Below are 12,304 nucleotides of genomic sequence, written 5' to 3' on the forward strand. Positions count from 1 at the left end.
TGAACAGAGGACCCAGCTAATTTGTGCCTGAGCTCCTGACCCACAGAAACCAAGGGATAATAATGTGTGTTGTCTAAACAACTAAATTTGTAGTAATTTGGTACACAGCAACAGAAAACAAATATACATTGTTTAAATTTAACCACATATATTCAGAATCATTCCTCAGCACTGTTTCCTCTCTTTGAACTCATTTTTTACTTACATGATAGTTGGTTAGATTACCTTACATGGATATTTTACATAGCGGAAGCTAAACTTAATCTTGCGCTATCTGCAAAATAAATTCACTTATCAGAAAGAAAGATATCGTGGCTAGTTAAAACAAAGGACTGTAATGCATTTCTTTTTTTTTTTTACCATCTTTATTGGAGTATAACTGCTTTACAACGTTGTGTTAGTACCTACTGTATAACAAGGTGAATAAGCTATATGTATACATATATCCCCATATCCCCTCCCTCTTGCGCCTCCCTCCCGTCCTCGCTATCCCACCCATCGAGGTGGTCGCAAAGCACTGAGCTGATCTCCCTGTGCTATGCAGCTGCTTCCCACTAGCTATCTATTTTACATTTCGTAGTGTATATATGTCAATGTTACTCTCTCACTTCGTCCCAGCTTACCCTTCTCCCTCCCCGTGACCTCAAGTCCATTCTCTACATCTGCATCATTATTCTTGTCCTGCCCCTAGGTTCATCAGAATCTTTTTTTTTTTTTTTAAGATTCCATATATGTGTGTTAGCATACGGTATTTGTTTTTCTCTTTCTGACTTACTTCACTCTGTATGACAGACTCTAAGTCCATCCAACTCACTACAAGTAACTCAATTTCATTTCTTTTTATGGCTGAGTAATATTCCATTGTGTGTATGTGTGTGTGTGTGTGTGTGTGTGTATATATATATATATATATATATATATATATATATATATGCCACGTCTTCTTTATCCATTCATCTCTTTATGGACACTTAGGTTGCAGTCATGTCCTGGCTATTGTAAATAGTGCGGCAATGAACACTGTGGTACATGACTCTTTTTGAATTGTGGTTTTCTCAGGTATGTGACCAGTAGTGGGACTGATGGGTCATATGGTAGTTATATTTTTAGTTTTTTAAGGAACCTCCATTCTGTTCTCCATAGTGGCTGTATCAATTTACATTCCCACCAACAGTGCAAGAGGGTTCCCTTTTCTCCACAACCTCTCCAGCATTTATTGTTTGTAGATTTTATGATGATGGCCATTCTGGCTGGTGTGAAGTGATGCCTTATTGTAGTTTTGATTTGCATTTCTCTAATGATTAGTGATGTTGGGCATATTTCCATGTGTTTGTTGGCAATCTGTATATCTTCTTTGGAGAAATATCCATTTAGGTTTTCTGCCCACTTTTGGACTGGGTTTTTTATTGATATTGAGCTACATGACCTGCTTGTATATTGTGGAGATTAATCCTTTGTCAGTTGCTTCATTTGCACATATTTTCTCCCATTCTTAGCACTGTCTTTTCGTCTGGTTTATGGTTTCCTTTGCTGTGCAAAAGTTTTAAAGTTACATTAGGTCCAATTGTTTATTTTTGTTTTCATTCCCTTTACTCTAGGAGGTGGGTCAAAAAGGATCTTGCTGTGATTTATCCCATGGAGTGTTCTGCCTATGTTTTCCTCTAAGAGTTTTACAGTGTCTGGCCTTACATTTAGGCCTTTAATCCATTTTGAGTTTATTTTTGGGTATGGTGTTAGGGAGTGTTCTAATGTCATTCTTTTACATGTAGCTATCCAGTTTTCCCAGCACCACTTATTGAAGAGGCTGTCTTTTCTCCATTGTATATTCTTGCCTCCTTTATCAAAGATAAGGTGACCATATGCGCATGGCTTTATCTCTGGGCTTTCTATCCTGTTCCATTGATCTATATTTCTGTTTTTTTTGCCAGTACCATACTGCCTTGATTACTGTAGCTTTGTAGTACAGTCTGAAGTCCAGGAGCCTGATTCCTCCAGCTCTGTTTTTCTTTCTCAAGATTGCTTTAGCTATTCGGGGTCTTTTGTGTTTCCATACAAATTGTGAAATATTTTGTTCTGGTTCTGTGAAAAATGCCATTGGTAGTTTCACAGGGATTGCACTTAATCTGTAGATTGCTTTGGGTAGTATAGTCATTTTCACAATGTTGATTCTTCCAACCCAAGAACATGATATATCTCTCCATCTGTTTGTATCATCTTTAATTTCTTTCATTAGTGTCTAATATTTTTCTCTATACAGGTCTTTTGTATCCTTAGGTAGGTTGATACCTAGGTATTTTATTCTTTTTGTTGCAATGGTAAATTGGAGTGTTGCCTTAACTTCTCTTTCAGATTTTTCATCATTAGTGTTTAGGAATACAGGAGATTTCTGTGCATTAATATTGTATCTTGCTACTCTACCAAATACATTGATTAGCTCTAGTAGTTTTCTGGTAGCATCTTTAGGATTCTCTATGGATAGTATATCATCTGCAAACAGTGACAGTTTTACTACTTCTTTTCCGCTTTGGATTCCTTTTATTTCTTTTTCTTCTCTGATGGCTGTGGCTAAGGCTTCGAAAACTATGTTGAATACTAGCGGTGAGAGTGGGCAACCTTGTCTTGTTCCTGATCTTAGAGGACATGGTTTCAGTTTTTCACCATTGAGAACGATGTTGACTGTGGATTTGTCATATATAGCTTTTACTATGTTGAGTTAGGTTCCCTCTATGCCGACTTTCTGGAGAGTTTTTTCATAAATGGGTGTTGAATTTTGTCAAAAGCATTTTCTGCATCTATTGAGATTATTATATGGTTTTTAATCCCTCAATTTGTTAATATGGTGTATCATTATTAATTGATTTGCGTATACTTAAGAATCCTTGCATTCCTGGGGTAAACCCCACTTGATCATGGTGTATGAACCTTTTAATGTGCTGTTGGATTCTGTTTGCTAGTATTTTGTTGAGGATTTTTGCATCTATGTTCATCAGAGATACTGGCCTGTAGTTTTCTTTTTTTGTGACATCTTTGTCTGGGTTTGGCTTCAGGGTGATGGTAGCTTTGTAGAATGAGTTTGGGAGTATTCCTCCTTCTGCTGTATTTTCGAAGAGTCTGAGAAGGATGGGTGTTAGCTCTTATCTAAATGTTTGACAGAATTTGCCTGTGAATCCATCTGGTCCTGGGCTGTTTATTGGAAGATTGTTAATCACAGTTTCAATTTTAGTGTTTGTGATTGGTCTGTTTATATTTTCTATTTCTTCCTGGTTCAGTCTCGGAAGGTTGTACTTTTCTAAGAATGTGTCCATTTCTTCCAAGCTGTCCATTTTATTGGCATAGAGTTGCTTGTAGTCTAATCTCCCGTGATCCTTTGTATTTCTGCACTGTCAGTTGTTACTTCTCCGTTTTCATTCCTAATTCTGTTGATTTGAGTCTTCTCCCTTTTTTCTTTATAAGTCTGGCTAATGGTTTATCTATTTTGTTTATCTTCTCAAAGAACCAGCTTTTAGTTTTACTGATCTTTGCTACTGTTTTCTTCATTTCTTTTTCACTTATTTCTGATCTTATCTTTATGAATCGTTTCCTACTGCTAACTTTGGGTTTTCTTGTCCTTCTTTCTCTAATTGCTTTAGGTGTAAGGTTAGGTTGTTTATTTGAGATTTTTCTTGTTTCTTAAGGTAGGATTGTTTTGCTATAAACTTCCCTCGTAGAACTGCTTTTACTGCATCCCACAGGTTTTGGGTCATCGTGTTTCCGTTGTCATTTGTTTCTAGGTATTTTTTTATTTCCTCTTTGATTTCTTCAGTGACCTCTTGGTTATTCAGTAGCGTATTGTTTAGCCTCCATGTGTTTGTATATTTTACAGTCTTTTTCCTGTAAATGATATCTAGTCTCATAGCATTGTGATCAGAAAAGATACTTGATACAATTTCAGTTTTCTTAAATTTACCAAGGCTTGATTTGTGACGCAACATATGGTCTATCCTGCAGAATGTTCCATGAGCACTTGAGAAGAAAGTGTATTCTGTTGTTTTTGGATGGAATGTCCTATAAATATCAATTAAGTCCATCTTGTTTAATGTGTCATTTAAAGCTTGTGTTTCCTTATTTATTTTCATTTTGGATGATCTGTCTATTGGTGAAAGTGGGGTGTTAAAGTCCCCTACTATGATTGTGTTACTGTCAATTTCCCCTTTTATGGCTGTTAACATTTGCCTTATGTATTGAGGAGCTCCTATGTTGGGTGCATATATTGTTACAATTGTTGTATCTTCTTCTTGGATTGATCCCTTGATCATTCTGTAGTGTCCTTCTTTGTCTCCTGTAATAGTCTTTATTTTGTCTGATAGAAGAATTGCTACTCCAGCTATCTTTTGATTTCCATTTGCATGGAATATCTTTTTCTATCCCCTCACTTTCAGTCTGTATGTGTCCCTAGGTCTGAAGTGGGTATCTTGTAGACAGCATATATACGGGTCTTCTTTTTATATCCATTCAGCCAGTCTGTGTCTTTTGGTGGGAGCATTTAGTCCATTTACATTTAAGGTAATTATCAATATGTATGTTCCTATTCCCATTTTCTAAATTGTTTTGGGTTTGTCATTATAGGTCTTTTCCTTCTCTTGTGTTTCCTGCCTAGAGAAGTTCCTTTAGCATTTGCTGTAAATCTGGTTTGGTGGTGCTGAATTCCCATAACTTTTGCTTATCTGTAAAGGTTTTAATTTCTCCATCGAATCAATTAGATCCTTGCTGGGTAGAGTAATCTTGGTTGCAGGTTTTTCCCTTTCATCACTTTAAATATGTCCTGCCACTCCCTTCAGGCTTGCACAGTTTCTGCTGAAAGATCAGCTGTTAACCTTATGTGGATTCCCTTGTATGTTACCTGTTGCTTTTCCCTTGCTGCTTTTAATACTTTTTCTTTGTATTTAATTTTTGATAGTTTGATTAATATGTGTCTTGGTGTGTTTCTCTTTGGGTTTATCTTGTATGGTACTCTCTGTGCTTCCTGGACTTGATTGTCTATTTCCTTTCCCATGTTTGGGAAGTTTTCAGCTATAATCTCTTCAAATATTTTCTCAGACCCTTTTTCTTTCTCTTCTTCTTCTGGGACCCCTATAATTTGAATGTTGGTGCGTTTAATGTTGTCCCAGAGGTCTCTGACTGTCCTCAATTCTTTTCATTCTTTTTTCTTTATTATGCTCCCTGACAGTTATTTCCACCATTTTATTTTCTAGCTCACTTGTCTGTTCTTCTGCCTCAGTTATTCTGCTATTGATTCCTTCTACAGTATTTTTAATTTCAGTAATTGTGTTGTTCATCACTGTTTGTTTGCTTTTTAGTTCTTCCAGATCCTTGTTAAATGTTTCTTGTATTTTCTCCATTCTGTTTCCAAGATTTTGGATCATCTTTACTATCATTACTCTGAATTCTTTTTCAGGTAGACTGCCTATTTCCTCTTCATTTGTTTGGTTTGGTGGGTTTTTACCTTGCTCCTTCATCTGTAACATATTTTTTTGTCCTTTTTTTTTTTTTTTTGATGGGTGGTGCTGTATTTCTGTCTTACTGGTTGTTTGGCCTGAGACGTCCAGCACTGGAGTTTGCAGGCACTTGGATAGAGCCAGGTCTTGGTCCTGAGATGAGGACCTCCAGGAGGCCTCACTCCGATTGATATTCTGTGGGGGCTGAGGTTCTCTGTTAGTTCAGCGGTTTGGACTCGCAGCTCCCACCACAGGAGCTCAGGCACGACCTTTGGCCTGATGACTAAGGTCCCACAAGCCTCGTGGCGCATAAAAAAAAAAAAGAAAGAGAAAAGGAGCAGTACAATATCAAAGAATAAAAAACAAAATAGGTCTTCCCTGGTGTCGCAGTGGTTGAGAGTCCGCCTGCCAATGCAGGGGACATGGGTTCGTGCCCCGGTCCGGGAAGATCCCACATGCCACGGAGCAGCTTGGCCCATGAGCCATGGCCGCTGGGCCTGTGCATCCGGAGCCTGTGCTCCGCAACGGGAGAGGCCACAACAGTGAGAGGCCCACGTACCGCAAAACAAATAAATAAATAAAAAATAAAATTAGAAAGATAAAAAATATATCAGGAAAAATAAAAGTATAGTAGAAACAACCAGTCACTGGGGGTTCATCCTGTCCCCTTAGGTGTCCGTGGTCCCCCACCAGTGCCTGGTAGGTGCCCTAGTTGTGAGGAGACATGAATTCCACATGCTCCTAGTATGCCATCTTGACTATGCCTGCCTCTGTAATACATTTCTGAAAGGCTATATATATTATTTTATTCTTCCAGAGTTACATACGTGAGTCGTGGCAGTCAGGTTTTGTTGGGTTTTTTTTTCTCCTTTATATGTAACTTTTCTGTCTGGAAGCTTTCTTCTATCCTTGAAATTCAGGAATTTTATTCACTTATGTCTAGAGATGTATCTTTTTCATTAATTCTCTCTGGCAGTTGGTAAACTTTCTCAAATTGCAGATCAAGCCTATCTTTACTCCAGGGAAGTTTTGTTTTTTTTTGTTTGTTTGTTTTTTGCGGTACGCGGGCCTCTCACTGTTGTGGCCTCTCCCGTTGCGGAGCACAGGCTCCGGACACCCAGGCTCAGCGGTCATGGCTCACGGACCCAGCCGCTCTGCGGCATGTGGGATCTTCCTGGACTGGGGCACAAACCCACGTCCTCTGCATCGGCAGGCGGACTCCCAACCACTGCACCACCAGGGAAGCCCAGAGAAGTTTTAACTAGTACTTTCTTTAACTGTTTTCATTCCTCCATCTGTTTCTTTTTTCCGGAAATCCTGTTATTTGCATGTTTTATCTGCTGTCTCCATGTTATTTCCACTGCATATTTTTTTTTTCATTGTTTCCATCTTTTTTTATATTTCTGTTCTGATGAATTTCTTCAATGTCAATACCAGCTACTAATTCAGCTCTCAACAGAAAATATATTTACTTTCAGTTCATGTACTGACTCTTTAAACTGAAAAATTATGCTTTAGCAACCAGAAAGCCTTCTATGATATAACTAGATCTCTGACAGTACTCATATTTCCTTCATTGTTAAAATTGTTATCCATCTACTACAATGGTTCTAGCACACCAGAAGCTGCCTACTGTTGCTAGGCATAATTCTTGATTTTCCTCTCTTGGGTTGCTGGAGCCCCTGCTCAGGGACACTTTTATTTCTCTTTGCCTACTCTGACTCTAGGCATATTCCACTCCAAGACAAGCATTAAGCACCGAGAAGTATAGCAGCCTCTCTTCACATGGGCCTACAAAATACTAACTGACAAGATGTGAGGTTCTGGTTGAAGCAATTAGAAAAAGCTTCATTCCTACAGGTTCTCTTCAGGTACAAGTGTAGAAGCCTCAAGTATAGGGGGAGAGATAAAAAGCCACTCCAGTTCCACAAAGGTGAGAGGTCCCATGAATCTTGACCAGCAAATATCTCTTTGAAAAGCATAGTTTTAATCCTCATGTGAGCCTCTCCATGGATTCCTTAGCTCCCAGCTTACTTATCCTAGTTACTGCTTTGTTTAGGTGTGAACTGGAAAAAACGGGAGAAGTTGTCAGGGATGCCATCTACCTAGCAGTTACATTTTATAGAATTCTCCACCCGAGCTTCTTAGCTTATCAGCTCCCTACTATAGAGCAATGAGTGAGAGGATTACAGGCTTCATAAATGGATGATAAAGAAACTCAGTGGCCTGTGATGATTACCATGAAATTCATGAAAACTAAATACAAGTTTTACTTTCTCTGACAATTAATCCAAATAATATTTTCCCCCTGCCTGAGAAAAAATTAAGTTATATTTAGAAATAAAGGTTTTATAATATGAAAATATTAAAAGAAAAGTAATCTTACCTAATTTGCGATGCACCTTGTTCTCTGGTGTTGAGTCAGACCTTTTTACTCTTGAATCATCTGCAAATTGCAGAAGCAATATCATGAGCAATGGCCACTAATTTCATGTTGAGTTAAAGTGTGCTACTCAGTCAACTTCAGTATAAATATTTTAAAATAAAATTCAACCTGAAAATACATTTTTTTTCTTAGAAAATAACAGTTCTTTACTTGGATGCATACTCCTTTTTTTTATAACATCTTTATTGCAGTATAATTTCTTTACAATATTGTGTTAGTTTCTGGTATATAACAAAGTGAATCAGCTATATGCATACATATATCCCCATATCCCCTCCCTCTTGTGTCTGCCTCCCACCCTCCTTATCCCACCCATCTAGGTGGTCGCAAAGCACTGAGCTGATCTCCCTGTGCTATGCAGCTGCTTCCCACTAGCTATCTATTTGACATTTTGTAGTGTATATATGTCAGTGTTACTCTCTCATTTCATCCCAGCTTACCCTTCTCCCTCCCCGTGTCCTCAAGTCCATTCTCTACGTATGTGTCTTTATTCCTGTCCTGCCCCTAGGTTTATCAGAACAATTTTTTTTTTTTTTTTTAGATTCCATGTATATGTGTTAGCATACGGTATTTCTCTCCTTCTGACTTACTTCACTCTGTAGGACAGACTCTAGGTCCATCCACCTCACTACAAATAACTCAATTTCGTTTCTTTTTATGGCTGAGTAATATTCCATTGTATACATGTGCCACATCTTCTTTATCCATTCATCTGTCAACCTGACAATACATTTTATTACTCCCTTTGCTTTTCACTGCTGAGAAATGAAGGCTAGTGAAAATCAGTATAATATGTCTCTAGATTTTGCTACAGTGAATATATCTTAAGGCGATAACAGTTACAAGTAACAAAAAACAAACAGGTTTTCTATTGCTTGTGGACTTTAAGTGAAATAAGCCACTGGGTGGATAAAAATGCAAGGAGTGATAATGAATAATTACTGTGTTAATAAAGTAATCTATGATTCTTAAAGTTGTAAATAGTGCAACCATACTGAATTTACTTAGCAGTGTGACAATCAGGTCAAGAGTTCTAAACTTGAGTGTGATAAATAGCATCTAAACATAACAACCATCAATTATTTCCCTTCCTATGCACAAACGCTGTTCTTTATCAAGAGGCAAAGTTTAATTGCCTTCTCCTTGAATCACCACTGGCCTTAGTGAGTTGCTTGACTAATGGAATGCACAGAAATGACATTCTGGGACTTCGAAAGCTAATTCCTCAGAAGACATGCAGGTGCCACCTGGATCTCTTGGAACTTCAGTCTGAGGAAAGACAGCCATCATTATGAAGACTGATTACCCCAAGACTGCCATGCTGTGAGGAAACCCAAGATAACCAAGTGGAAAGGCCATGTGGAGAAAAAGAGATGCTTGGCCAGCCCCCAATTATTTCAGCCACCCTGGCAAGGTACCAAATATATGAGTAAATAAGTCACCATGGATTTCCAGTCCAGCTGATATTTCAAGTGACTCCAGCCCCAGCAGCTTGCATCTAACTACAAATGCATGAGAGCCAAAATGAGAATTGCCCAGCTAATAAACTAAGTCAACCCACAGAACCATAAGAGCTAAATCGACTGTTGTATTAAGCCACTAAGTTTGGGATGTTAAGTTATGCAGCAATATGAGACTAGAATACTTTATATCCATGAACCATCTTAGATTTTTAATACAATTTTGTGTGTAATATACATTTCCTGAAAAGCAGGTCTAAGTTTTCATTACATTCTCAGCTGAAGAGTAGGTTTCTTTTTTGGGATCATGAAAGTGTTCTAAAATTTACTGTGGTGATAATTATAAACTACTGAATTATATACTATAAATGCGTTAATTGTATGGTATGTGAAGTACATCCCAATAAAGCTATTCCAAAAAATAAATATATATATATATACAATTTCCCTTGTACTTCCCACTATAACAAGTAGAGGATTAATCGTTCTTGGAAATTTTCCTATAGCAGTGGGCTCTGGAGGCAACTGTGGGAGACAAGAGAAGGAACAAAGCAAATGAATAAATATACTGAGGATAATGGGAGCCAGGCTTCTCACTATCCTTGAGAAAGGATTTATTAAAATGGAAAAGGGAGGGCTTTCCTGGTGGTGCAGTGGTTGAGAGTCTGCCTGCTGATGCAGGGGACACAGGTTCGTGTCCCGGTCCGGGAAGATCCCACGTGCCGCGGAGCGGCTGGGCGCATGAGCCATGGCTGCTGAGCCTGCGCGTCTGGAGCCTGTGCTCCGCAACGGGAGAGGCCACAGCAGTGAGAAGCCTGCGTACCACAAAAACAAAACAAAACAAAAATGGAAAAGGGAAAGTCGAACATGCTGGACTGGAGTTGGAGGTACTGATGTGAACTCATGGTTTCTAAATACAGAAACACCTCAGAGATATTGAGAGTTTGGTTCCAGACCACTGCAATAAAACAAATTTGGCAATAAAGTGAGTCACATGAATATTTTTGTTTCCCAATACATATAAAAGTTATTTTACACTATAATGTAGTCTATTGTGTGCAAAAGAATTATGCCTAAAAATCAATGTATCTTAAATACTTTATTGCTAAAAAGTGCTACATATCATCTGTGCCTTCTGCAAGTCACAATGTTTTTTTACAATAGTAACAAAGATCACTGATCACAGATTACCATAATATAATAATAATGAAATATTGTGTTAACTACCAAAATGTGACACAGAGATACTAAGTGAGCAAATGCCATTGGAAAATGGTGCCAATTGACTTGTTTGATCAGGGCTGCCTGCCGCAAAACTTCAATTTGTAACAAATGCAAAATCTGTGACACACATTAAAGCAAAGAGCAATAAAGCAAGGGATGCCTGAATAAATACAGAAAGAAGATACAGATGCTTGTGTATGTACAGTGTACATATATATGTATGTGTGTGTTTATCTATTTCCTATCTCAGTCCACTGAGAGAACCTAAAAGCCGTGATATCCCAGTAACAATGAGTACACCAAGCACCCGGATCTAAGTTTCTAAATGTCATCCCTCCACTAGGTTCCTTTGGAGAAATAACTGATTCCAGAGTAGAGGCAAGGGAAGGAGCCTGGAACATCTTCTGCCAAAAAATAAGACAGTATTCAAAAAATGACAGAAACATGACAACAGGTCTCAGGAACCAGTTGAAAGGATGTCTCCTCCTGGCCAAATTTGGCACAATTTGAGTACCAGAATAAATGATAAAGATTATAACCCACTGAATAGAATAGGAACCCAGTAGTAGTCCATAATAATATAAATAAATGAATAATGAATAAATAAATGGGGAAGGAGTAAGTAAAACTATTTCTTATAGGATGCCAACTAATTAACAGAGAAGAAATTAGGGAAATAGAAAATAGTAATTTGGTACCACCATTAGCGGATTCAGGTGGGAATATTCAAAAGATGCTAATATTGGTGCAGAGGTTTGAAAAGGGACAAGTTACTAAAATAGAATATCGTTCCACAAAATACTTATCAATTACCAAAGAGAAAAACCCTGAGTGGAGAAACCTGGCAGACAATAACTTGAACAGGTGATGAAGATTAAAATCACTAGTAGAGGGGCTTCCCCGGTGATGCAGTGGTTAAGAATCCACCTGCCAATGCAGGGGACACCGGCTTGAGCCCTGGTCTGGGAAGATCCCATATGCTGCGAGGCAACTAAGCCTGTGTGCCACAACTACTGAAGCCCGCACACCTAGAGCCCGTGCTCTGCAACAAGAGAAGCCACTTCAATGAGAGGCCTGCACACCACAATGAACAGTAGCTTCCACTCGCTGCAACTAGAGAAAGCTAGCACGCAGCAACAAAGACCCAACACAGCCAAAAATAAATAAATAAAATAAATTTATTTTAAAATTAAATAAATAAGTAAAATCACTAGTAGAAGATGAGTCAGCACTGTTTGCCTCCTAATGTGATGCACAAAGAACACAGCCATTTCTGTAGTGTTTCTGTTAAATATGCATGGCTCATATCTGATCATGAGGAAATATTAGAGACACCCAGGTTGAAGGTCATTCTAAAGAATGAAAAGCTCTTTAAAAAAGTGTCAAGGTCAGAAAAGTTAAAAGAAGACTAAAGAACTATTCCTTATTGAAAGAAACTGAAGGGACATGAGACCCAAACACAGTCCATGATCCTAGATTGGATCCTGAACCAGAGAGAAAAAGGAAAACTGATGGAACTGCTGGTGAAATCTGCATGGAGTCAGTGAAGGAAGACTAGTGTTATATTAATGCTGATTTCCTGACGTGGATGGATGAAGAGTGATTATGTTCTTGTCTTGCATCATGTCTGCACATACTCACACAATAATATGTATGCGACTTGCACTCGAACAGTCCAAAAAAAAAGACTAATAAACATG

General features: G+C 38.2%; 1 protein-coding gene across 4 annotated transcripts in view; it reads right to left on the reverse strand.

The window, feature by feature from the left end:
* Positions 1–12,304, reverse strand: part of CENPC (centromere protein C) — a 91,154-nt gene that overhangs the window by 12,825 nt on the left and 66,025 nt on the right. For all 4 annotated transcript variants that reach the window (XR_002642964.3, XM_022561684.3, XM_022561683.2 and 1 more), the window contains exon 13: positions 7,861–7,920. Coding sequence is in view for 3 of the 4 variants with exons in the window: in XM_022561684.3 (XP_022417392.1) it covers positions 7,861–7,920 (60 nt within the window). In the remaining variant the exon portion in view is untranslated. The remainder of the gene's footprint in view (positions 1–7,860; positions 7,921–12,304) is intronic.

The sequence above is a fragment of the Delphinapterus leucas genome, chromosome 5, assembly GCF_059928025.1.
Source record: "Delphinapterus leucas isolate spDelLeu-1000000601 "Yukka" chromosome 5, BTC_Dleu_Yukka2, whole genome shotgun sequence".
NCBI classification, from domain to species: Eukaryota; Metazoa; Chordata; class Mammalia; order Artiodactyla; family Monodontidae; genus Delphinapterus; species Delphinapterus leucas.